Source organism: Pteropus medius, unplaced genomic scaffold, assembly GCF_902729225.1.
Source record: "Pteropus medius unplaced genomic scaffold, Ma_sr-lr_union100, whole genome shotgun sequence".
In the NCBI taxonomy this organism is placed as follows: domain Eukaryota; kingdom Metazoa; phylum Chordata; class Mammalia; order Chiroptera; family Pteropodidae; genus Pteropus; species Pteropus medius.
In genome coordinates, this window is record NW_024349803.1 from 16062757 (window position 1) to 16088645 (window position 25889).

The 25889-nt window shown below is 56.5% G+C and overlaps 1 protein-coding gene across 2 annotated transcripts; it reads left to right on the top strand.

Moving 5' to 3' along the window:
* The first annotated feature begins 654 nt into the window (after positions 1–654).
* On the top strand, positions 655–20639 carry VIPR1 (vasoactive intestinal peptide receptor 1). 2 transcript variants are annotated; one of them, XM_039837417.1, is made up of 12 exons: positions 655–924; positions 5341–5448; positions 9871–9977; positions 11283–11386; positions 11842–11974; positions 14244–14397; positions 14873–14933; positions 15130–15196; positions 15571–15662; positions 18183–18312; positions 18526–18567; positions 19244–20639. In XM_039837417.1, exons 1-12 carry the CDS (start codon positions 858–860, stop codon positions 19433–19435), a joined length of 1257 nt encoding a protein of 418 aa, XP_039693351.1. In that variant the 5' UTR covers positions 655–857; the 3' UTR covers positions 19436–20639. The 2 variants fall into 2 exon arrangements, with proteins under 2 accessions (XP_039693351.1, XP_039693350.1); XM_039837416.1 differs by having other exon boundaries at positions 659–924; positions 11280–11386.
* The last annotated feature ends 5250 nt before the right edge of the window (positions 20640–25889 follow it).

A 25889-nucleotide genomic window follows, 5' to 3' on the forward strand; every position in this document is an offset into this window, starting at 1 on the left:
TCTCTGGCCACGGTGCAGAGGAGGAGAGAGGAGAAGCCTGAGCTTTCCTGTCCTTTCTCCATCACCTGCCGGAGGCAGAGGGGGCCCAGTGGGATGGCGAGCCATCCTGAGGGGCTCGCTCTTATTTCCTTAAAACTCCCATCTCGGTCTCATTGGATCTGATTTAGCTTAATTATTCAGAAGCTAAGAAGGTGGCAAGTGAGGTCTGGGTAAGGAGGGCCAGTGTCCACTTCCCAGCTGGTCCACTTCCCGGGGGGCTGAGCACAGGTCCCTAGAATGGGGACAGAGGTGGAAGATGCGGTCAGACTCCTGTGTCCCTCCCAGGCCTGGCTCCAGCGCCTGGAAGCCAGAGTCCATCTCCTGTAACGAGGGAGCAGCAGCTGGGCCCCACCCATCCCTGGAGACTGAGGTCGGGACGGAGGACTTCCAGCCCTCCCACCAAGCTGGAGAGTGGCAGAGTCCAGTGGGCCAGCTCTGAGCTCCAAGGAGAGGCCCTGTCACCTCTGTCCAGGTCGTATTACCCACAAAGAGACAAAGTTGTTACAGCCACAGCACTGCTGGAGGAGCCACCAAGAAGCCACCACAGGGTCATCGACATAGACCAAAGTTTGGAGACAAAGTTTGGGGTCATATTCCAGTCAGAGCTGGGCTTCGGTCTGGGGCAAGGATCAGGATTCAGTCTGCGGTTGGGATTGGGGCTCAGTCAGGAACTTGGATCAGTCCAGTGACTGGGCTGTGCTTGGCTCACATTCCTGGGCTTTGTGGACGAGGCGTAGGTAAGCCTGACGGGTCCCCTCCCTGTCTCTGTCCTTCAGAGTGGCTGGGCAAGTGTGCTGCAGTTGGAGGCGTGTGACTATATGCAGATGATCGAGGTGGAGCACAAACAGTGCCTGGAGGAGGCCCAGCTGGAGAACGAAACAGCAGGTGAGGCTCCCCCGGTGGAAAGAGAGGTGCTGCAGACCCCCAAGGAGCCCCACTTCTCAGGCCATAAGCCCAGACCCACATCACCTTTATTCTACATTTGCTGGAGGGCGGTCGCACCAAGGAGCTTTTGGATAGTTGAGGAGAGGATACTGGGAGAAACTGGGGAGCCAGGTGGAAGAAGGGGGGCCCTAACAGATCTCCTGATTGGGCTGGGGCCGACATGGGGAGAGCTGGTCCCAGAACACCACACTCTGGGATTAGGCCACTTGTATTGTTAGCATCTCAGAAGGAGAATGGAGGACATCGGGTGACAGTATGTGACTGCCACGGGACCACATGGAAGCTCAAAGCCATCTCGGCAGTCTAGTGCAAGAAGGCGGACAAGGCTAGTCTACACAGGTCTGGAATACTCACCACGGTTGAGGGTGTGGGGGGCGCAGGAACGAACCCCAGCTCCTTCCTCCCACCCCGAGGCCCTGCCAGCCAGCAGAACACCCAGAGGTGACACCACACAGGCCCCTGGACACACACACTGACCTCCCTATCCCAGCCCACCCTCAGCAGGCCAGATGAACCATCAGCTCGTTATCCTGCTGATTAGACAAGTCAAGGTCAGACTCAGGCTGAGCACATGGGGTCCAGCTATTCTCCTCAGAGGGTTTCGGGGAGCTCCAGCCTGGCAGTGTGAAGGGTGGTGCCAAGGGTCCCGAGTCCCCCACACTTGGCTCAGCAGCCCTGGGCTGAGAATGGAGGAAATACAAAGGGCTTTCTTCAAAAGGAGCCGCTTGAGCCAGACTCAGAAGGTTGGGCAGGATTCGGGGAAGCGGAGACTGGAAAGGTGGAAGGCACAGAGACAACCAGTGCTGAGGAGTAGCGGGTAGGCATGGGGTTCCTGGCTCACTGAGAGGGAGGGGGTGGGCTGCAGGCAGCGAGTGTCTGTGCCTGCTCTGGGCCTCCCTCCCAGGTCACCTTCCCTGAGGCTGAGTTTAAAGTTACATAACAGCCTCGCTCAAGAGCGGGGGCATCTTTAAGGTTTTCCTGGCTCCCCAGTCCCCTGCCACCTCTAAATCTGAGAGTTATGTAACCCCTGCCAGGTCCTTCCTTCTTGGCCCTGGCGCCCAAGCTCTCTGCCTCCTGCACCATCCGTGAGTATGTGTAGCCTCGCTGATGGCCTTCTGCTCCCCGAGCTCTCAGGAGGGGCAGCCTCCTGTCTCCTGGGATCTTAAGACTGAAGCCTCAGTCGAGTGTAGCAGCTGGACCTGCCCTCTGCCTGTGCACCCTACTCCACCCGCAAGGACAGGGAGACAGGGCCAGGCTGCAGACAGGCCTCAGTAGACCCCCAACAGCAGGATCCAGGATCAGAGGCAGCTCAGAGAGGCCCAGACCCCAGACTCTAGGCCCCACTGCACCCCTCCCAGGCCCTGAAGGCAAGCTACCCTCGTGATCCCTATGAGGTCATTGCTGGCACAGGGTGCCTGTTGGGTGCCAATACCCCGTCACCAGGCAGCCAGCCTGGGATCCAGGGGCGGGCAGGTATGGGTCAGTAGGACATGGGTCTGCCCTTGACCTTGGGTGGGGTTCCGTGTATGTTCATGCACATCCAGGTGTGTGCTTCTGGGGTCTATAGCTCCATGTCTGACTCTGAGTGTGTGTGTCAGGGCACGTGTCTGTGTAAGCCTGAACATGCCTGGATATGTCTGCCTGGTGTCTGTGTTTTAGTGTGTGAGTGTGTGTGTGTGTGTGTGTGTGTGTGTGTGCATGTGTGTGTGTGTATCAGCGTGAATGTCTACGATACACCCGGTCATATCTACGCACGTCTGTCCAGGAGTCGTAGGTGTCTCTGTGCCTGTGTTTACTCATGTCTGGTCTTTTCGTGCCCCAGTAAGCATACATGTATGTGAGCCCGGGAGTGCTTGTGAGCATGTTCCTCTCTGTGTACACACACGTCTATAAAAATGACCCAGCAGAGGCCCCAGTTCTGCCTCACCAGCCCTCACGCCGGGTCGGGCTTTCGTTCCTGTTGACGTGGCAGCCCCAGTGGGCATACACAGCAAGCCGGGGCCCTGTATCTCTGTGGGCCTAGAGACACACGTGGTGGGACCTGTGGGGTCTCCATGGGGTGGGCACACGGAGAATACTCAGGACAACAGGCCCTCCAAGTACCCGGTATTTTTTTGGCTGTCACCCGCTGTTTGGCTTCCTGACCCTGCTGCCTCCTGCAGGAAGCGTCCCTCACCACATCCCCCTACTGGCTTCTCTTCCCTGGCTCCCCTGCCCACCGCCTGCACCCCAGCATGGTTCACAACCCAGCCCTGGTGGTGCTGAGACTCCTCGTGGCCATGGGGGGCCCCCACAAAGTCAGGACCCAGTCTCCCTCTCCTCAGTGCTGCCTCTGATGAAGCTGAGCTCAGGGCCAGAGACCCAGCTCCACATCTGCTCCCCAAAATGTGCCGCAGCTGGAGACCCAGAGACCCAAACTCTGGCGAACACCCAGACACAACAGCCAGCCTGCAAAGCAGGGTGTGTATGCCCAGAGCTGTCGGAGAGGCCTAAACAAAACCCAGCAGAGCAAAATGCCCAGAGATGCAGCATCGAGCCCTTCGGAACAGGAGTGCAACAGCTCTGTTAGAGAGGGAGCATGTGAACTGGCTACAGCTCGTGACTGATTGCTTTATGCCTCAGCAACTCATCTGTTAAGCGGGAGGGTTAAATAAGTTATTCACTTAAAGAGGGTCAAACAGTCGCTCCCACATACAAAGGCTACACAAGTGTTGGCGGATGTTATTAACAGTCTTGAACCACTAGCCGGATTTCACTGGCCTGCAGGGCCCCAGCATGGGAATGGAGGAGGGACTGGGGGCCAGAGGGAGGCCACAGAAGCCTCAGGACAGGGTCGGGCAGAAGCTTCAGGATCCCCAAAGAAGGCAGGCTGTGCTCTCCAGCCGGGCCCTGGGGATCCAGTTGTTCTCAGCCTCCGGCCGCAGGTGCGCAGTCCTGAACGGGGAGCCCCACCCCGCTGCCAGCCCCCGCCAGCACCCGAGAGTCCTGAGGCTCTTCCTCAAGCGTGGACATTCTTCCGCCTCCTCTTCCCAGGCCCCCTTCTTGGGAACTCGTGAACCTTCGGACCTGGGCTGGGCTGGGCTGGGCCCAGCTGGCACTGACTTTGGCTCAGGGGTTGGATTTCCTGAGCAAATCTATGGGACTGGCAGCGTTGCAAAGAGACAATTAAGCCTCCCTCACGGGAGGGGATCCGGAGGAGTCCTAGTCCCTGAGGGGCACTCAGACCCCAAACAGGCAAAACCATGGTGGTCGCATCTGCCTGTTAAAGCAGACCCCGAGAGACCCCACTGTGCACCCTTCGCCAGCCAGGCCCTCCGGCTAGTAGGTATGGTGGAGACACAGCCTGCAATGCAGGGTTTTCTCTGAACCCCCCTCCCCGACCATCTTCATCCCCATCACAAGTCACAATTCAGCTCAATTGGGGGCATCTGCGGTGCTTTGTGAGTTTTATGAAGACTCTTTAAGAACTAGCTGAACCCCACTCTATCCATTACCCCATCATAAACGACACTTCCTTTGTATAAAATATATTTTCTAATGCTACCTATACTATTATGAAATGGAATTCAGGACACACGCATTCATTTTGTTAAAACCGATGTCCTAATTGTAACGTAAAAGAAAAATAATCTGTAAGAAAATACTCTCTACATATGCAGGCCCAATCACACTAAAAGATAAGACGTGGTCTGAAGGTTGCGCTTATAATTCAGGCAATAGGAGACCCATAAATGCGGGTTGGTACGTGCAGTGGTTTGTATCAGTGACTCAGATACCACGGGCACCATTGCTGTAGGTAATATAATTTTCCAGGACATTAAACAACTCTCAGTAAAGTTCAGAAGGAAACAAAGCCCAGGCTTCTCTCTCTCGACTCCATAGCTACACTCCGGGAAAACTCCGTGTATGTTAAAGCTGTGCCATGGTTACCTGGTGCTTATATTGTCAAATGGAGGAAGAGTCCAGGCTCTCTGGTCATTACAAAAGGTTTTCGCCTACATAAAGGCCCAGTGGCTCGTTTGAAAGTCCTGCAGCAGCTGCACAGTTCATCACTGTGCAGGACCGTGCGGGGCCTGGTGCCTGCCCGCCAAGCACAGGGTGAGGCCCCCAATCTGCAACAAATGAATTCCCCACTACTGTTCAAACCCCCGACCCCGGGGCGCTCCAGCCCTCACGGAGGACCCTGGAGCTGTAGCTCTGCCTGCTCCCCGCTCAGACCAGGCCCTGTGCAGCCTGAGCAGGGCTGTGCCCCGCTCTCAAAGGCGGAAGAGAGTGCGAGCCGATGGGCTCAGGCCCCAAGCCCGGAGGTGCCTGGGGGCCATGCTGACCCAGGTGTCCTCTGCCTTCACCCCACAGGCTGCGGCAAGATGTGGGACAACATCACCTGCTGGCCGGCCACCCCTCGGGGCCAGGTGGTCGTCTTGGCCTGCCCCACCATCTATCAGGTCTTCTCCCACGTTCAAGGTAAGAGCCCTGGGTTGAAGTGAGGGAGCTGGGTGACATAAGGGGCTCTGGCCAGAGTGAGGACACTCCTCTCAAGAAAGTAAGAAAGCAAAGGAAAGGGATCAAAGAGGCTAGAGCAATCAAGGGGGGCTTCCTGGAAGAGGATGCAAAGGACTCATGGGACTTGATTAGCTCTTCATGTAAAGATAAGCATGTGGGAAGGGCTCACTAAATATTTGCTCAGCAATTAATAACCTATTGACTGACAGATCCTTGATTAAATTATGGCTCCCATGTTCCCGTTGCCTTGGCCTGCTCATGATTCAGTCTTTCACCACCTGGAGCTGAGGACCTCTCTGGCTCCGTGAAGCCAGCACATGGCCTTACATATCTTGTCATGTTCTACTTGAATGAGTGTTCGCATGTAAGGCAAACAAGAAAAAGGGAAGATGCTTGAGGAAGTGGGCTTTCTTGCTACCGAGTGATTAAAGAAGCCTGCAGCATAATGTGGTCAGCCATTTCATTCAGTGAATATTTATTCAACACGTACTAGTGTGACAGGCACCGGGCTAGACGAATGCGGGGTGGCAGTGGTGGGGAGCTGGTACAACAGCCATGCTGCCTGCCCACAAGGAGGTCATGTTCTAGTTGGAGAGGTATTTATTAAGACAACAAACACATGTGTCATAAGCGGTGTTTATGGCAGTGCTGGGAGAGAGGAAGGGTGGGAAGCCACATAAGGCAGGTGTGCGGAGACGGGCAGCTGCAGACCTGGAGTTGTGGGGAAGAGCCACCGTGCAGAGATCCTGATCACTGAGAGAATCGACATCCCGTGGGATGGGGAGGGATGAGGGAGGAGCAGCACCTAGGTCAGGATTCAGAGGGTGAGCAGGAAGACCCTTGGGCATCTCTCACTCCAGGTGGCCTCTTCTTCCCTGGACCTCAGTTTCCCTGTTTGTAAAGGGCACCGGAGGTAGACCAAACGGTTTCTTTGGGGCAGGCTGGTTTTGCACCCCAGTCAGTGTTTAGTGTTGTAACCTCAGCAGCTAAGGAGAGACCCTGATGCCCTCCTTGAGGAATCTGGGAGCAGTCACAGGCATGTCATTTTCCAGGATGGCAGTCACCTAGCCCAGCACTCGTCCGGGGGAACCCAGCACCTGGGCAGGTAGGAGAGGAGGAGGAGTTACTCCAGCAGGTTTCACAGTGCGTCCCATCAGCAGAGCCTGGCAACCAGCCTTCTCTTGGATCCGTGGAAGTGCCTGCTAATTGCATTTCCTCCCTGACACTCTGCTAATTGCATTCCTCCTGACGGCTCTTCCTTCTGGCCCTGCTGGAATTATCAAGGCAGCTCCTTCACGGAGAACCTGGACTCCGGCCCACCATCTGACTAATTCTGAGGCTGGCAGCCTCGATGGGGCCCACACAGTGCCTTTGTGCAGATAAGAAAAATGCAGCCCTTCCTCGCGCAGTCAACCTCTCACCAAAACCCACCTAGGGGCAAGCTGAATATGAAGTAGAATTTAGCCCCCATCGTCCATCCAGATGCCCTTGCGCAGTGAACAACCTGCACAACTGCACTCGGAGATCCTAGTCTCTGAAAATGATGGATAGGAATGGGAGAAAGGGTTAGGGGCTGCAATGTAAAAAGAGGGTGTGTTTTCTTGAACAACTAGATGGAAGGTATGAGCAACTGACCTAAAATTTCAAAGTAAATAAGTACAGGGGAAGGGTGATGCTAGCTCCAGCTCCTCGGGTACCAAGATGGGGGAAGACGTGTCCCCCCCCAGAAGGGTTAGAAGGGACCTGGTTCTACAGGGAAGGCTGAAGAAGCCTTGTAAAAGATAAAGACTGTGGAGGGTTAGAAAGGAGCCTTTCGCCCAGGCTGGGTAAAAATACCTAGGAGCGGGGGTTGGTCAGCCGAGGCATTGCTCATCAGGGCACCAAGACGTCCTTTAATGCGTTGTCTGCATGTCTTTCATCTGCGGCATTTTTACTTTCAAATATTTAAAGAGACTTCCTTTAGAACAAAAAATAGCAAAGCTATTTTGGTTGAGAAAACCCGACACAATCTGTGGTGACCAGGTTTATAGGACACCTCCTCCCCCCGCCCCACCCCAAGTCACGCCTTCATGGCAGCCTAAGACATCTGCTCCAGCTGGGGTGGGCGGGGGCTGCCACCGATGGATTTCAGCAGGGGAGTGCCATGGTCAGGACTAGGTTCTGGCACAATCCCTCCAGCTCTCTCAGGGTGGGGAGTGGGTTGGAGGAGGCAGGAGAGCAGGGAGACCCATCAGAAGGCTCCTACCTAATCAGGGGAGATGAGATGGTGGTGGCGGTGAGGGCAGAGAGGCTGGGACAGGACTGGGGACTCATGGGGGAGAGGAGAGAGGTGAATAGGGAGAATACGACTCCCCAGTTTCTACCTCTGGTCTCTGAGTGGTGCTTTTCACATGGAGAATGGAGTGAGGGAGGGCATGCTGTGACTTCTTTTTGCGACATTGGGAGAATGTGGGGTTCACGTTCCCTGCCCCTCCCTGGCACACACCCTCCATAGGCCCCTCTGCACCCATGAGATCTGCTGGTTCCCAGGCCCAGGCTGCGGGGGCACTCCTGGCTGCTTCTCAAGAGCCCATGGTGACCGCCTCTGAGATCTCTTCAACAGCAGTTCCCTTTGAGGCCTGGGCCACAGTCCCATGGCTCTTGGGAGAGGCCACCCAGCCCTACAGATGACTCTTCCTCATTGGATGGTTGAGAGGATTCAATAAGATACTGTGCCTACAGTGCTGTTCAGCACTGACGCGTGACAACTTCTCAAAAGTTGCGATGAAGCTGATGATGGTTGATAATGTGGATGTTGCTGCTGCTGGTGCTGATGCTGATGCTGATGATAGTGATGGTGCTGGTGGTGGTGCTGACGATGGTGGTGATGATGGTGACAGTTGGTGGTGATGCTGACGATGGTGGTGATGGGATAGTGATGGGCCAGGTGCTGATGATGATGGTGGGTGATGATAGCGATGGTGCTGGTGGTGATGCTGACGAGCGGTGGTGGGATGTTGGACGCATGGTGGTGGTGATGGTGATGGGGCTGGTGGTGGTGCTGATGACGGTGGTGATGATGGTGATGGTGCTGGTGCAGGCTGACGATGGCAGGTGATGAGTGAGCTGGGGGCTGGTGGTGGCGCTGACTACTACGGTAAGGATGATGGTGATGGTCTCCAGAAAGCACGATGGTGGTGATGATGGTGGATGGGGCCAGGAAGCTGGACGACGGTGGAGGTGTTGAGAAAGGGACTAGAGGGTAATGACATTAGAGCCGGTCCCCTTCCTCGGCTCTTCCTCATCTCCTCACCTTATCTCTTTTCTCACTTTTCTCTCCCTCCCCCTTTTTACTCCTCCATCCCCTTACCCTCCCCTCCTATTTATTCTCCTCTCTCCCTCTCCTCTCTTCCCCCTCCGTCCCCTCCTGTCCTTCTCCTCCGTCTCTCCCATCCCAGCAAGCCTGGCGGGCCAGCCCTTTCCTGGATAAGTGCCTCTGCAATGGGTCCTGGGCTGGCGGAGGGGAGGGCAGTCTTCTCTTGCTCACCCATTTTCTATTGAATCCCTCCCCTCCCTCTCAGGGAAGAGGACACCTCCCCAGGGCTGGGGAGTGGGGAGCCTCGGGGGTACCCCTGATCTCACATGCCCTCTCAGTGGTCCTGTATCCTGGAGCCCCAGCCTCAGCGTGGTTCAGCCCCGAGTTCCTGCAATGCTGTGCCACTCGAGTCCCCTCACACATGCCTTTGCCCGGGCAGGCAGCCCGCCAGGACCCCGCTGCTTCTCTATGAGGATTGCAGATCCGTGCCCCTATCAGGTGTCCTCCCACCCCATGCACCTCCTGCCTCACCTTTGGTCCCTCTCCAGCAACGCATCGGAGCCCCACCCAGTGTGAGAGGACACCCAGGCCACAGGCCCAGGTGGGCTGGTCCAGGAGGACTGAGCAGGCCCGGGCCCCTTGCCCTAGCCAAAGGGCTGCTGTCCATACCCGGGTGCAGGACAGAGAAACCACGTGCCACACCAGCTCCTGTGGCCCTGTGACAAGGGCCAACATTTAGCTCACGGCAAGGGTCAGGGATCATCTGAGCCAAAGATCCAGTCTGTCCATTTCGAGGATCAGAGTTTATATGGCACCTGAGGTCAGGTTCAGACATGACAAGGGGCAGAGCTGAGCCCAGGAATGTCTGCTCTGACGGCCGTCTGTGTCAGACGGTCCCCTGGCAGTCCCAGAGGGGTTTCTCCCTGCCCCAGGGTCCCCCGCGAGGCCCTGGGGTCTAACGCAGCAGAGCTGGTGGGAGCAGGGCAGAGCGCAGGGCAGAGCGCAGACAGCCAGGCCCCCCGCTGCTCCACGGCTCTCCCTGCCCCGCCTCACCTTCTCTCCTCTCGCCCCTGCTGCCCTCCTCCCAGGCCTCAACGTGAGCCGCAGCTGCACGGACGAGGGCTGGACACACCTGGAGCCTGGCCCCTACCCCGTTGCCTGTGGCTCAAATGACAAGGGATCAAGTTTTGACGAGGTGGGCCTCAGTGCATCCCGCCCCCTACGCCGGCTAGGCTCCTTACACTGTCTCCCACCAGGGGGTGACGTTGCCATCCGTGTGGGAGGGACTCCTGGGGTCTGCCCTCCCAGCCTCCTCCCTCTCCAGGCCTGCATTTCCGAGAGCTTGACAGGAGGGGGCTTTTATGAGGATGATTCACAGCAGCAAAAGCTGAAGCTGCACCCCCTCTCAACCCCCGCCCCAGCCACCCCACTGCCTCCCGGAAGCTCTGCTCCAGCCCTGGAGATGGCAAGGCAGACAGATACCACCCTCCCTGTCACGTGCAGAGGGGAAGCCAAGGTGTAGATCCTGGAAGGAACCCGCCTCGGGTACCTAACACCCAGTCAGGGGCAGGAACAGGACCGTGGTCCTCAGTCCCAGGACAGGGACCTGCCCTGGAGCAGGTGAAGCACAGGTGTTCACCGCGAGGCTGTGGGGCCAGGAGCCCAGCCCAGCAGGGACACTGACGTGGAGGCTGGGGTGTGACTGGAGTCCCCAGCTAGGAGCCCTCGCTGCTTCGGGTGTGAACACGTGTGTGCATGTATGTGTCTGTCTGTCTGTCCGTGATGGCAGCTGTCCCAGCCCCAGATGCCTCCTCAGACAGGGCCTTCACTCCTCCCAAGAGGGAAACAATTTCCTCCGAGGCCTTCAAAACCCACCAGATCATCGGGCAGGACCTAAATCCCCTAAATCCCTCTTATCCACTCGCCTGTCCTGAGGAGGGTGGGGGAGCCTGCTCTGTGACGGTAGCTCTGGGGAGGACATCAGAAGGGCACTGGCAAGAAGCCTCTGGGATCAGCTTGATCTGCCTCCCCGGAAAGGCCGACTGCCCCCATCCTGCGGACTCAGCCCCCGAATGCCCCAAATGTGGAGTTACCCCTCGAGCGCCGCCTTCCCCTCCCAGTGCGTGTCCCTCCCCACACCAGCGAGAAGGCGGCACACGGGCCCGAAGGGCCGGCAGCGTGGATCGCCTAGGCTGCCGAGCCCAGACTTGGCACAGGGGGTGCCAGCCACATGACTGAGGGGTGCACAAACGACGGGCCGAGTTAGGTCTTCACGCTCCCTCGCTGACATTTCCCATGAAGGAGCAGAGGGAGGGTTTGGATTCAGCCCCTACCCTGGGTGGCAATCCTGTCCTATCTGTGGAAACGGGGCGGTTAGGAGGTCTGGGCTTCAGCCTCCTCCTCTGCCAGGACGGGGTGTGCAGGGCTCCCACCCTTACCAATGCATCTAGGCGAGCTCAGCCCCCAGCACCCACGATCTTCCCCCACCTTCCTCTAGCAGCTGCAGGTAATGTTCTATACCTCTGTGAAGACCGGCTACACCATCGGCTACAGCCTGTCCCTCGCCACCCTTCTCGTTGCCATGGCCATCTTGAGCCTGTTCAGGTAAGGCGCAGCCCCGGTAACAAGCCACAGAGCAAACTAGCCAGGTCGCCCTGTGCCTGAGCCCAGCCCGACCCAGATGTGCTCTGCCACCCTCCAGGGAGCACACAGTCCCTGCCCCAGCCCCCCTGCCAGACCAGCCTCTCTTAGAGACAGCAGGTGACTCAGCGTTCCACCTGTCGTAGCCTAGTCCCCCACAGGATGGCCTTGCACCTGGGGATAGGGTGCCGGAGGGTGGGGCCTGTGCTCTGGACTGAGGCACCTGGAGGCTGAGTCACTTGGAAGCCAGGTCGCATCCAGGGATGGGTACCTGGGGACCAGCCCCCACTTCGGAGCAGGGCCCTCACTCGGAGGCCACGTGCTCCCTCTGCCCGACCCTTCTCAGGGCACTGGACAGTGCTGGTTGGGGCAGGGGTCCGAGGCCCCTGCGGCTCCCAGCTCTGCCCACCTCACGACAGGAAGCTCCACTGCACACGGAACTACATCCACATGCACCTCTTCACGTCCTTCATCCTGAGGGCCGTCTCCGTCTTCATCAAAGACCTGGTCCTCTTCGACAGCAAGGAGTCGGACAACTGCTCTGAGGCCTCCGTGAGGACCCCACCTAGGCCCGCCTCCTCTGCCTCTCCTTCATCTTCCCCACTGACTCTCCCCTTCTCCCTCCCCTCACCCTCTTCCCCCTTCTCTCTCTCTCTCTCTCTCTCTCCCCTCACCCTTTTCTCTCCTCTTTCCAAAGATGGCCAAACCTCACCTTGACCCCACCTGGCAGATCCTTGAATCCCACTCCTACCCCCCCACACAGCAGTAGATGGTGCTCAGCCACCTGAGAGTTCACGGACCTGCTGCTGCCAACGAGCAACGCTTCTCTTTGGTGGGAAATGAGACACTTCACGGCCAGAGCCCACAGCCTTCATCCCACCCCTGTCGCTAACTCCCCATGTGACTTTAGGAAACTCGCAGCCTCAGTCTCCCCATCTTTGCAAGGACTTCCGAGCTTCCCTCCAACTCTACCCTCTGCCATCTGCAAACCCAGGGCTCCGCTCCCAGGCCACGCTTCCTACTCCCCCGTCGCCATCTGGAGCCAGTCCAAACACTCAGCCCTCCTCTCCTGCCCTGCCCTTGCCGTCAGTAAGTTCTGGGGCTTCCTCAGGAAGGGAATTTAAAAGAGCATCTAAGAATTCATCGCCGCCACTGAGGGATCCGTCTCCAGGTGATTCAGAGCTCAGGGCCCCCTTCCCTGAGTATCCCCCGAGCTAGGACAGAGAGCTCCAGACCAGCCCTGGCTCCCACCCGTTTCAGAGGGTCGGTGACTCATTGCTTCATGATGGCAGAGGCCGTGCATGATTTCAGGGGTCGGCAGGACCTTCTCCTCAAAGAGTGAAACTGTGATGATGGAGTCACAGGCATCTCAACAAAGGGAAGGGAAGACCCAGGGGAGCCGCCCGGCTACTCCCAGAGCTCCTCAGAGGATGCAGACACGTGAAGCTTCCAAGGGCTGGGAGAAGCACGGATGATTATCCCGTTAGAGAGCTGAGTTATTCTTCTCGTAAAGCAAACGTGGGCGAGTGAGGGAAACAGGCATGCCTGCAGCAGGAGGGACTGAAGAGTGACCTGCAGGAGGACTTTCCACCCATACGAAGAGGGCGGTAGGCTGCTCTCTGAGGATGTCTCAAAGCCAAGGGTCCAGGAAGGAAGGGTAGGAACCCATGTTCTGGGCCTTGGGTGATGTGGAAGCTAGGGGGCTTCCTGGAAGAGGTGGCTCTACGCTCTGACTCACAGGTATCTGGACTTGATCTGAAATGGGACACTGTTTCTGGAAAAGGACTGAGGGCCAGAAGACCTTCTAAGCACGCCAGGCGGGCTGCACGTAGCCCCTGCTTGCCCTACTCAGGGGTCGTCTTGACTCTTCCCTTGTCCTCACCTGCCTGTGGAACCCGTTTTTTCACTAGCTCCTCTGGCCCCCAGGAGAAATGGCCATCCTCCCCTCTCCTCCTCGTTCCATTTCTCCTTCCTCGTCCACTTCCTCCTCTCAGTCCCCATCTCTCCTCGACACTTCCGTCTGGGCCCCACTCCAGAGTCCATGGCCCACACATTCAAGGGACTCTTGCAAATTGTCCCTCATACCTATTCCAGCCACCTTCCATCCTAGTTGGAATAAGATGAATGACTGTGGGGAGTTGGGGAGGGGGGCGGTAAGTGGATGGGTAGGTAGATGGATATCTGAAAAAAACAGGTGCATGGATGACTGAGTAAGTGGAAAGACAGATGGTTAAAGTAAGAAAAATTGGATAGATAATGGGTAGATGGGGGGTGGATAGATAAGTGGAAGGATGGATGGATAGGCAAATTGATGGACAGGTAGATGAATGAATGGATAGATAAATGGCTAGGTGTGTGGTTTGCTAGTGGATGTCTAGTAAATGGATAGGTAGATGAATAGAGAGATAAACAGTGGAGTGTGTGGGTGGATTGAAAGATGAGAAGATGAACAAGATGATGTTGGATGCATAGATAGATGGGTGGATTAGTAGTGGATATCTAATGGGCGGGTGGGTAAATGAATAGGTAGGTGGATAGTTGGATAGGTACATGGGTGGATAGATACATAGATAAGAAAATAAATAGATGATACATTGATGTCTAGATAATTAAAATCACAAACTTATTCCAATGCATCAGATCATCTAAAATCAGGGATAATTGGAAAATCACTGAGAACATTTTTAAGGGAATAATGCAAAAATAACCAAGATTAACTTGGCTTTATAGCAGCTGCGTTTGTCACCACAGACAGAGATGTGGGCAGGCAGGGACCCTTACTAGCCTAGGTGAGCCCCCTTCTCTGCTCCTTCCCCTGCAGGTGGGCTGTAAGGCAGCCATGGTCTTATTCCAGTACTGTGTCATGGCCAACTTCTTCTGGCTGCTGGTGGAGGGCCTCTACCTGCACACCCTGCTTGCTGTCTCCTTCTTCTCCGAGCGGAAGTACTTCTGGGGGTACATACTCATCGGCTGGGGTATGGTACCAGGGAGGGCGGCCAGGCTGTGAATAGAGGGGGTAAGGCCCAGGGAGCTCACCAGGGGGCGCTGCCTGCAAGGTTCTTGGCTATGGGTTCACCAAAGTCCCCAAACGCATGACCCAGGGCAGGCGCTGTCAGGCTGCTGCCACACCCGGGCTGAGCTATGGGACAGACAGGTGCAGTGGACATCCTTCTACTTCCCCTTTAGCCCTCGAAACACACCGGGCCACTGCTAGTCTATAAAGTGCCTCCGCCAAAATCAGGAAAACACCGTCCCGTTAGGTGGACACAGCCCCTCGGGCACACAGTTTCGCCCCGCAGTGGAGCGCAGGCATCCGGGGCAGGCGGCGCTGGTAACGCGCCCTCTCTCTCTCTCTCCCTCCCTCTCCCTGGTTCTTTCTCCTTACCCTCCCCCTGTGCCCTCCGTCCCTGCCTCCCGCGCCCCCACTTCTCTCTCCTCTGGCCCTGACAGGGCTGCCCAGCACCTTCACCATGGTCTGGACCATCAGCAGGATTCATTTTGAGGATCATGGGTGAGCTGTCACCCTGCCCCCTCTTCCTGGCTGCCATCACTTGAGGCAGATCCCCTGGGTGGGATAAAAGGGACCTGGGAGCAATGAGCCCTGGACCCATGGTCTCTAAAGAGTGTGGGGGCAGAGCCGGGGACAACTGGGAGGACTCCTGCCTCTGAGGACAGCCCCTTTCCTCCCCCTGCCACGCCCTGCCCAGGTGCTGGAACAACATCAACTCATTACTGTGGTGGATCCTAAAGACCCCCATCCTCACCTCCATCTTGGTAAGGCCTCCTCCCACCACGTAGAGATGGGGAAACTGAGGCCCAGATTGGGAAGTCAACTGACCTCGGGTCACTCAGGAAATCCATGTCTAGATCAGAACGGAAACCTAGGTTTCCCCACGCCTCATGCAGAATTGTCCCTACCCCTTCCCCCACCCGTCGTTCCTCTGGAGTAGAGAAAATGGATCGGAGGGCCCAGTCCTTAGGGGTGTGAAGTAGAATTCCCAGATAACTTGCCCAAAGCAGGAAGAGTGAGAGAGAGGTAAGATAAAGGGGTAGCAGGGCCCCAGGGAAGAAGACGCCATCGGCCCGGGGGGCTGGACACCCTGGCCTCACTGGGCTCTCTGACCACCCATCCTTGGCCCACCCTGCAGGTGAACTTCATCCTGTTTATTCGCATCATCAGAATCCTGGTTCAGAAACTGCAGCCGCCAGATGTCGGAAAGAGTGACAGCAGCTCATACTCGTGAGTGTCCGCCCAGGGCCCTGGCCCTCACGGCATCGCTGCCCTCAGCCCTCAAATCGTTCTCCATCCTCTCAGACTCACCAGAAAAGCAACCTCGCTCCTGCCCACCTCAGCCCCGTGGCCCGGCTCACGAGGGTCCCCTGCCCAGCCCCACCCTCCCCAGGCTCACGAGTCCCATGTTTGCTTCTCCTGCAGTCACGTACCTAGCAGGTGATCCGATCCAGGTACGTATCTGCTGCCAAGCCAGGGAGCTTGAGAAGACAGTAGATAACCTGAGTCTTGTTTACACCATGGGCTCAGTCCCTGGCATGTGCCCGGCACAGAAAAGGGGAACAATAAATGCAAGTAGATAAATGCCCTAGGGGAGCCCCCAAGTCCACGAACAGGACAGCCATGTTCTGGCCTTGATACTTCTCAATAAGGATAACAACACCTGCAGTTTATGTGCCAGGTGTGTGCTAAGGGGCGTCCACGCACCGTCCCCTTCCATCCACAGAGTCCCGTATACGTTGTCCCCGTTTTACAGGTGAGGAAACGGACATGCGCTCCTTCCCACCAAGGGTTTGGGAGCGTGTTGTCCTGGGAGGGGGCAGGTACAGTGTCCATGGGACAGTGGTCCTGCTCCTGGCTTGGAAAGGTGTGAGGGCTGTTCCCTGTGCTTGGGAGGACTAGAGGGACAGGCAGGTTCTCATGGGAACAACGGGCTCGAAGACAGAACAAAAGAAACGAGAGGCAGGTGGCTTCGGGAAGGCGAGTAGGGGTCCGCACGCCCACACGTGGGAACAGGAGGTCAATGCTGCACAGACAACACGAGCCTGGGGCATCCCGCAAGAGCCTTCTAGTCCTGGCGTTCTAGAATATTCTTCTTGGCCTGGCTTTTCTTCGGGATATCTGTGCTGTGGTTTTAAGGTTCCTGGCTAGAATGTCACGAGCTGCTGGATTTAGGATTCTATTCTGGAATCTCGTGATCTCTCCGATGAGACTAAGACTCATTCCCGTGTGACGGCACTCTCTCCTGCTGGTGTGTGGGCAGAGCTTCCCTTCCAATTTCAGAAGGAAAGGCCCCGTGGGGGTCTTTGGTCTGCACATCAGGCCTGTGCACCCTCATCCTCTGCTTTGCTTGTGGGGCCTTGCTTTTCCCAACATACAACTGCTCAGAAGGGCTTGAATCTAAGGCAAAGAGAACTGGTCATTGCCAGGTTCACGTGGGTGAGTTGGAAACCGAACAGCTGTCAGCAGGCAGAGGGGCGGGGCGGGGCGGGGAGGAGGAGATGGAGCTCCCCGAGGAGGGGCTGTCAGCTGTCAGCTCCCACTCTCCACCTCCCCATGAGCCTTCAATTTAAAGAAAGCTTCCTCCATCTGTCAGCCTCGGGCGTGTGGGATAGGTTCGCAGCCAAGGAGGGGTGGGCAGCACCCAGGATCTTGGTGTGGCTGGGAACCAGGTCCAGGAAGGGATGGGTGAGGCAAGGCCAGTTTCCTGCCCCCGGTTTGCTGTGAGACCTCAGGCCCAGGACTAGGCTTTCCTAGACTGACTGGAAGAGATAAAGGCAGAGACCACACGCCCCTCACACCTCTCTCAGCCAGGGAACCATGGGCTCACGCTTCCTGGACCATCCATAAGGTCAGGTGGCTGGGAGGCCTGAACCACGATGAGCCCTGCTCCGTAGGAGAAGGGCCAGCCATGTAGAGCGAATGTGGGTCCCGCTGAGCACACAAGGCTGCTGAAGGGGGCCAGGTCCTGCGGGGGAACCCGGAAGTGTGTGTTGCTATAGGGAGGTGACGGGGAGAGGAACAAAACCCCACAAAAGGTGGCAACTCCTGAAGAAGTGGGTAAAGCAGAGAAGCCGAAGACAGGGCTGTACCAGTTGGCCCTGGGTCATCCCTGGTAACCAGGCACAAAGTTGAGTGCCCACCATCCTCTCAAGTGCCCTTGGGCATATGTGGTCAGCACCCCAATTACAGAGACTTCCTTCCCAAATGTCTTCATTCCCAGGAGAGAATTGGTCTCTCGTGGATGCATTGCACTTTATAGCACTGAAAGCACTTCTGAGTTTACAACGGGCCCCATTGCTGTAATTTGACCGTGTAAAGCGTACATTTACCTCATTGTACAGTTTGGGGAAACTGAGACCACAAAGGGGGCGGAACCAGGACCACCTGTTGCCTGAGGACATCTCCCCATTGGCTGCCACAGAGCCCAAAATACCATAATTATGCATCGTCCTCAGGGTTCAGCACTGGCCTTCCTTTATATTCTCCCCTCCAGAAGGGTGAGGGTGGGGAGGGTTTCTTCCTCCTCATGCTTCCCTCCAGGCTGGGAGGGCCAGGATGGGGTGGGGGGATGGGGAGTGGTGAGGGCCTCAGCATGGTGGATGTGGACCAGGACCAGATGTGGACATAATAGTCATGGGCGCCGACAGTCCATCCTCACACGTGCTGATCATCATCCCCATCCTCTGCCCTGGCTGCCTCTGTGCCAGGCCCTTTTGTATCTCACTTCTTGCCCCTTCCTGTCCCCAGGAGGCTGACCAGGTCCACACTTCTGCTGATCCCCCTGTTTGGGGTGCACTACACCGTGTTTGCCTTCTTCCCCGACAACTTTAATGCTGAAGTGAAAATGATCTTTGAACTCGTCATGGGATCTTTCCAGGTATGGACTGTTTGTTGCCTTAATGCCACATTCCTCGGAGATTTAAGGGAACTCAACTTGGGGCTTTGACCCCTTGCCACTGGATTCCAGTCTTCTTACTGTAATAAGAATTGATTAAGCACGTGCTATGTGCTTAGCCCTTTGCTTAACCAGGGGAACGCACCAGCTGGGGCCAGGGCTGGGGCCTCACTCTCCTGCCCCCTTCCTCCCCAGGGTTCTGTGGTGGCCATCCTCTACTGCTTCCTCAATGGCGAGGTAAGTTCCTCCAGACCTTGGGGCCCAGGGGACAGAACTCAGTAGGCCCAGAGTCCAGAAACACTGATGGGTTATGTACAGATCGAGGATGTGTTAAACCTCGCTCCCCCGAGTCTGGTCCTCAGGGTAGTAAATCGGTTTTGGCGCCTAGGACCTTGTTTAAAATGTTGACTTCTGGGCCCATCCCAGACCTGCTGACTTAGAATCTGCATTTTATGAACCACCCCCCACCGCGCCCACGGGATTCATGCGCACATCAGAGTTCGAGAGGTGCCTATGTTAAGTGACTGTGTGCAGAGTGAGTGGGGACAGGTGGGGGCAGAGAGTGAAGGTTGGGTTGTGGCGGAGCCCTGGCACAGAAATACACTCGAATGAGCTCCAGTGGGCTGGAGGGCAGGCACCAGAATAGTGGGGCCGCACCCACCCCCAGGAGCATCCCTCTCCATCCCGGGACTGCATTCTCTGATCCTCTCTGCCTGCCACCTCCCCCCACTCAAAGGCCTTGATTTGACCCTGGCTCCTATGCCCCCAACTGTGCACTCCCCAGGAGAGCATCCGGGTCTCTTAACTTAGACCCTCCCAGAGGATGTAACTGGCTGGCTCAGCACCCTAACTCCAGAGCAGCCCAACCGGCAGTGGAGGGGGCTTCGTAGGTATGACCACCTTCCCTTCTCAGGTGCAGGCAGAGCTGCGGCGGAAGTGGTGGCGCTGGAACCCGCAGAGCTTCTTGGGCCGGGGTTCGGAATACCAGCACCCGGCAGGAGGCAGCAACGGAGCTACGTGCAGCACACAGGTCTCCTTGCTGACCCGCGTCAGCCCCAGCACGCGCCGCTCCTCCAGCTTCCAGGCCGAAGACTCCCTGGTCTGACCGCCAGGTGCCCCGAGGCCGAGGGTGGCCCTACTGGCCCGCACCGACCAGCCTGGGGACAGAAGCCTGCCCTAGTCCAGGGTTCGAAGGCTGCCCCAGCCCTCAGGTCACTGTCCGGATGCCCTTGGAGAACGCTGCTCTTGCTCCTGCCTGGGGAAAGGAGGGTGCAAGGATAAGGGAGCCGCTTCTCTGCAAGCAGGAGCCCTGGGAGCTCGGCTCCTGAAGGAGTGGGGTGGAGCTCAGTCATCAGACTCCTCCCCAAAAGGCCTCCTCCACCAATCAAAGGCAAGAAATTTGCATATCTCTAGACTCCGCCCCCTGTTGTGACCTATTGGAGGAAGGCAAACCACTCACCCCCAAGCAAAAGGTGTGGGAACACGGTTGACAAAGGTCTTGCCCTGAAAAGTCACCTGCCGCTACCACTTAGACGGTGCCTGAAGTGCCACCATTGCTGTCAAGTTCCTTTAGGTTAAGCATTGCCATTCAAGCATCTCTCTGAAGATGCAGTCCCCTCTCCCTGGTCCTCCTAGCTGCCAGCTCCGCAAGATGAATGAGTTTCTCTGCCTCAGGCAGATGCAATTGTGATATGACCTTCTAGTTTGGAGAGTACAGCTATCTTCATAGTCCCCGCTGAAGTGGAGTGCTCCCAGGATGGCTGGAACAATTCAGGAGACTGCCACCAGCCCTACCCGTCCCTATGGGCTGTGGGAGCCGCCCTTGGTGGCCCGTCTATGTGTCAACTATTAGAACCAGGCTCAGAGATGTGCACTCATGGACCCCTTAGTCCTCACATTGACCCAGAAAGATGGGAACTGCTGTCACTTTCACAGATCAGGAAACAGTCTCACAGAGAGAGGTACCTCACCTTGTCACACGGCAGGATTCGCACTCAGACCTGGCTGATGGGAAAGTGAAAGCACAGACTCTTAACTGCTGCCTTTTATACCTTGATAACACACTGGATCCTCTTGGTTATTCGTGTCACCACTAATATTGTTATCAGCACCATCCTCGCAACGCCGTCCCCACCCGACCCTCCTTGGAGTGTGACTGAGGAGTCTCTCTGGCCCACGTATCATCTGGACAAGAGCCTAGTGGTCATGGCATCCTGTATCTGTCCTGCACCCCTGTGGCCACATGGCTTCCTGCCCACGCTCCAGCCAGAAGACCCATGCTCTGCAACAATAAATGTTGGGTTGGTTTTGCTTGGTTTCCCTGGTGGTCGATGTTCCCACATGGGGGCTAGCTTTGAATGGTGGCCATTCGCCTCCATTCAGAGGAGGGGTGGTCAGAAATATCACGGAAGCCAGACACCACCACCCCTGTGACTTTGGGTGGAAATCCTACATTTCCCACAGTTCTAAGGGCCTTCAACTGGCATCTGACTGAGGGGTACCCTCTCTTTTCAGAGAGTGAAAAAGTTATACCAGACCCTCACCATGTCCCTCTACCCCCTAAATCCAGCCACCAGGAGACAGTTCTAATTTTGGATCAATACAAAAGACCTAACAGAGCTGCTCGCGGTCCCAGAAATGGTTCAATGTGAGCAATTCACAGGCCACAGTCATTCCGCAGACAGGGAGAACACAGGTATGATGAGGTGACCGTGCTGCCACTGCCAGTGTTCAGCCAAGAGGAGGAAGATGGAGGACAGAACAGATGTCGCCAAAACAAATGAGTGATCAGAGACAAGACGACTAATAGACTTAGACACAGGTGCGGTACGGTGAAGTCCATGACATCAGTCAGCAAGAGATATCTCCAAAGCCATTCATTGCCTGAGCTGACCTTGGCTTCCACTTCCTGCAAACTCGCAGGGAGGTTGTCTTGCTGCAGGAGCAGGAAACGGATGCCAAGCTGGCAAAAAGAGGCCAGAATGGGCTGGCAAAGGCTCAGATCTGCCCGCAAGGCTCCTTTAAAGCTTTGTGCTGCTCATTACCTTCCCACGACCTGGCCGCAACAGCCCCAACCCAGCTCCCTGCAGAGGCCCAAGTCAGAGGTGGGCAGGCCAGGATAAGAGTGACTGTGAGCCTAGAGCAGGAGCAGCCCTAGGCAAATGCCCTCTGATCAGTGGTCCAGCGTGTCCAGGAGTGGCAAACTCGCTGTCTAGGTTCACACTCTTTCCCTGCCCTGTGCATGGTCAGCTGTAGGACAGAGAAGGAGAAGCCAGCACCCCTAGCTTTGACTTCAGGCACTCCCTGGCCTGAAGAGAGGACTCTCAGCACCCCCCCCTCTCTCCTCCCCCATGCCTAGGCCAACGGTGGTGACCACCAGTGAGGTAGGTACTGGTGAGGGAGAGCTGGGCTGGGTGTTTGGGGCACCTGGGACTTGTTCCATTCTTCCCTGACAGTCTGACATCCCTACTACTCCAAGGCATGGGGTTGAGAGATAGGCAACAGGCTCCTGGGACATGTCACTTGATCTCTGTGGTTTCCCTCCTCCCCCTCCCTGCTCAGTGCCTCCCTGAACTGGCTCTAGAGACCTTGTCCACCCCCATACTTCTCAGTAAGGTCCAGAAGACCTAGGCTCAGTCCTCTAGTCCTGATTCTGCTTCAGACTTTCTCAGGAGATCATGAGCAGGTCCCTGCCCCTCTTGGGCCTCGTTTTCCCCACCTGGGGAAATAGAATAAGGTGCCGGTTGGCTGGCTTAGCTTAGTTCCCGGCTAAGGCATGAGTAGCTAATGAGGAGGAGGCTGACAGAGCCCTCTGCCGCCTGCTCCATCCTCTGGGCTCAGGGGAAGAGAGCAGCGGGAGAGGGAGCACCAAGCAGTCTGGGGCACACAGAGGAGGGAAGATGTGCAGAGAACTAAGGGGTGAGCCCCAGCCGGTAGAGGGAGGAGAGAGCCGGAGGGGAAACAGAATGGGAGGAGCCAACATGTCCTCGAAGCAAAGCGTTTGCAGCGGAAAGGGCAGCACCCCACCCTCCAGATCGGAACCCCACAGGCTGCCTGAGGGATGTGAAGGCCAGGGGGGACCCCGAGACTAAGCTGGAGTCAGCGTATCCCACAGGGCCTGAAATCCCACCATTAGTGAGTCATGGTTTGGGGGTGAGGAGAGGTCCCTGGGGAGAGGAGCAGAGTTATCGGCCAGGAGGGTGGAAAGCAAATGAAGCTCAGAGCAACCCAAGACAGGGGCGACAAAGGAGAGGACACAGGTGAGGCCCTGGCTGCAGAGGTGGCAGGTGAGAAGCCCAGTGGGTATTCAGGAACAGGCAGAAGCCGAAACACTGTCTCGGGCTGGCAGAGGCCATAGGCAGACATCCCAGGCTTCATGTGAAGTAGGGGTAGAGTCGGGGTGACCGCAAAAAGGATTTTTCCTGTACCCTCTCTTCCCTCCAGCTCCTGGGTCCCTCCTCCTGCCTTGCAGAGCAGTTGTCAGACCAGACCAGCTCATCTCTATCGCCACCTGGTGGGTACCTCAAGGACTTCACCAAGGTTGGCCTTAGGGCCCCAAACACCTGGGGGCAGCCCCTCCATCCCCACCTCAGGAGGCCAGGTGACACGGAGAGCGGGCCCCTCTCCTCAGCTGCATTTCAGAGTGAGGTAGAAGAGGGAGGAGGTGGTGAGGCCGCAGGGCTAGTGACCCCAGGGATAGCCTGGGGTTAAGGAGACCCAGGCCCTTGACCTCTGTGGCACACGGTGATCCCTGCTCCAGGCCCTGGTGTGACCCCAGGTAGAGCCGGGCCTCTGGTTGGTCACAGACTAAGCCCTGGCCCTTGACTGAGCTCTGACCCCAGTCCCTGAAGGCAAAGGCCAGTTAACTCAAGTGGTCACCTCTGGGAAGACAAAGGCAAAAAGTCCCCTACAGTGGATGGCACAGAAGGCCACCATTACATCGATGACAGAGGCTGCCATGTGGATCACAGGCTGCTCACGGAGGGCGGCCAGTCTGCCAACAGAATGGATAGGGATTAGCTTCCCAACTGAGATGACAGCAGGGTACTCTCTGAGAACTAGGTAGGGGTCTCCGAGTCCCAAGGGGGCATGATGGGTGCTGGGGATACCTGAATTCAGGTGAGCAGGTGCCAGGGACCCTTTGCAGCAGGAACCCAGTAGAGGCTTCTTAAGGTCAAGGGAATGAGGGTGGGTTTGGGGCAGGCCGCTCTGGCTGCTGAGAAGGGCCCCAGGGTCAGGCCTACGAAAAGCTGCCAGTCCATCATCCGGGTTGGGGTGGGGGTGGGGAAGTTTGGGGACATGCTGGATGTGACGTCTGTGGGACATCTGTGGAGAAGTCCCAAGCAGTTGGAATCAGAACCTAAAGCCCAGGCGGGGGAAGTGGGGGGCGGAGGCAGGGAGTGGGGAGACCAGAGCAGCCCCCGTTGGAGTGGGGGCTGCACAAGGAGCCTATGTCCCCAAGCACCTCCATCTGGCACGCTGGCCCGGAGGCAGGGGGTGAGGAGGATGTAGTGTCCGTCACCCCCTCCATTCCCACCAGTCACCCAGCGCCTGCTTTAATGAGCAGTGACCCTGCATCCCCCCCCCACCTCCCCCCTCACATGTGGGAACAGGAACTGCTCTTATCTCTCCCTGGGGAGGGGGCTGGAGCCACAGCTGGAGGTCATTAAACACCCTGAGCAGGCCAGGGATGGCTGAGATATTAATAGCCAGGAGTTGATGGCCTTGGAGACACAGCCTCCCAGGAATAGGATCAGTAACCTCTGCAGGCCATGGGGATGAGGAAGACGGGTCAGGAGGCCATCCTGGTAATGCCCCAGCCCTCACGCAGGACAGACAGGGTAACCAAAGTCCAGAGACCGGAAGGGACTTGCTTGAGATCACCGGTAAGTCGTTGGTAGTGCCTGGCTTTGAACCCAGTTCTCGAAATCCCAGAGCCCCGCTTTGTCATCTGGATTGTCCTAAGTGACAGTCACTGGGTGCACCCTGCGAGGAAACACAAGTAGAGCAGACCTAGTTGGCAACCCTGATTCTTTAGTCTCTGTATATAAAAATCTTGATATTTTGTTGGTTGTGTATTTTGCAATCGTTTTGATTTTTTGAAATATCATTTATCCTGATTACTGAGTTTTCTGCCACCTCCTTAAATTTTGCATCCAAGGCACTAATAGCACCTCACTTGCCTCACCCTAGTCCCAGCCCAGCCCCCAGGGGTCCCAGCATGTCAACATGGGAAGAACTCTGACAAGCTCTGAACTGGCCTCTGTGTGGCTCAGAGGGAAAAATCCTTCCAGCACAATGCCCACTAGAAGTGAGCATTTCCAGAGTTAATCCAGCCATTCAAGGGTGTCATCTTAGACCTAGGTATTTTCTATCTGTCCACTCTGCCATCCTCCGTATGTTGGATTTCATCCTCAGACTTATCCCCTCATGATTGCAAGATGGCCGTCGCTGCCACAAGCATCATGCTCTCACAGACCGCATCCACTGTCAGGGAGGAGAATGTTTCTTCCTGTGCGTCTCCTTTTTATCAGGGAAGGTAAGCCATCCCAGAACCCACCTTCTGCACACTTTCCTCGGGCTCCTTGGCCAGGACTAGGTCACATACCCAAGCCCTGGCTACAAGAGAGACCAGGCTTCCGGAAGGGGTGCGGGTGGCTGTGGAGTAGGCAACCAGCAGAGTCTGACCCCCAGTCTCTTCTTGGATATTTCTTTGGGTAAATGCGTATGTAGCCTTTCAAATTCCATCCCCCTAAGCCTGGTGGTATAGTAGATGGTGGAGTTGAGGAAGCCAAATCAGCCATGGTTCAGTGCAGGAAAAAAAAAAACACTTATGGTACTTTGTGCAGAAAAAAAAAAAAAAATGTAATGTAGGAAATTAAATGTAGAAAGATTCAGAGGAATGAAAGTTAGGACATACTTCTACACTTCATGGTCACAACACCGCAGCTACCACCTAGCAGGAAATTGTTGTCAAACATCCTAGTTGCACACCCATTAAGCTGGTGACAATAAAGTGGAAGGAACACAGTGTCCTGCTGTTGCAAAAACTCATGTCTGCCAGATCATACCCATCAGCCACCACGCCGCAGGAAGAGTGGCCCCCACCTCCCTTCTGCCCTCCAACTCTCTCCCACAGGACTCCCCTCTGGCAGAGCCTCGGTGGTACCCGGACACCCCTAGCAGCAAGGGCATCTGGGAACGGTGGGCTGTAGCCTTCCAGCCCCCGAACACAAGGGACCATGGAAGAGGCCAGAGAGCCATGCCAAGTGCCACAGATCATTTCTGGCCCAGAGGCTCAGGTGGCCTGGTAACCTGAGTCCCCAGAAAGCAGAGTCTGAGACAAAGGCCTGAGACCAGGAAACAAGACTGGGGAACAAAGAAGCATGAAACAGGGAAGTGGGGAAAGTCAAAATAAAGGTGGTTTATTGAGCTGGTCACTGCTGTGGCAACAGGAACTTGTTTCCACTGGGACCACCTGAGGAGCGGGCAGAACACACCTCAGGAGCCGGCAAAGGTAAGCTCAACAGGAGCGTCCAATATGGGTGGCCTCCTCCCGA

Coding starts and splice junctions, on each gene's coding strand:
- VIPR1 (XM_039837416.1), top strand. CDS start 858: ATGCAGATGATCGAGGTGGAGCACAAACAGTGCCTGGAGGAGGCCCAG. Junction 925..5,340: donor GCTGGAGAACGAAACAGCAG/GTGAGGCTCCCC, acceptor TTCACCCCACAG/GCTGCGGCAAGATGTGGGAC. Junction 15,663..18,182: donor AGTGACAGCAGCTCATACTC/GTGAGTGTCCGC, acceptor TCCTGTCCCCAG/GAGGCTGACCAGGTCCACAC.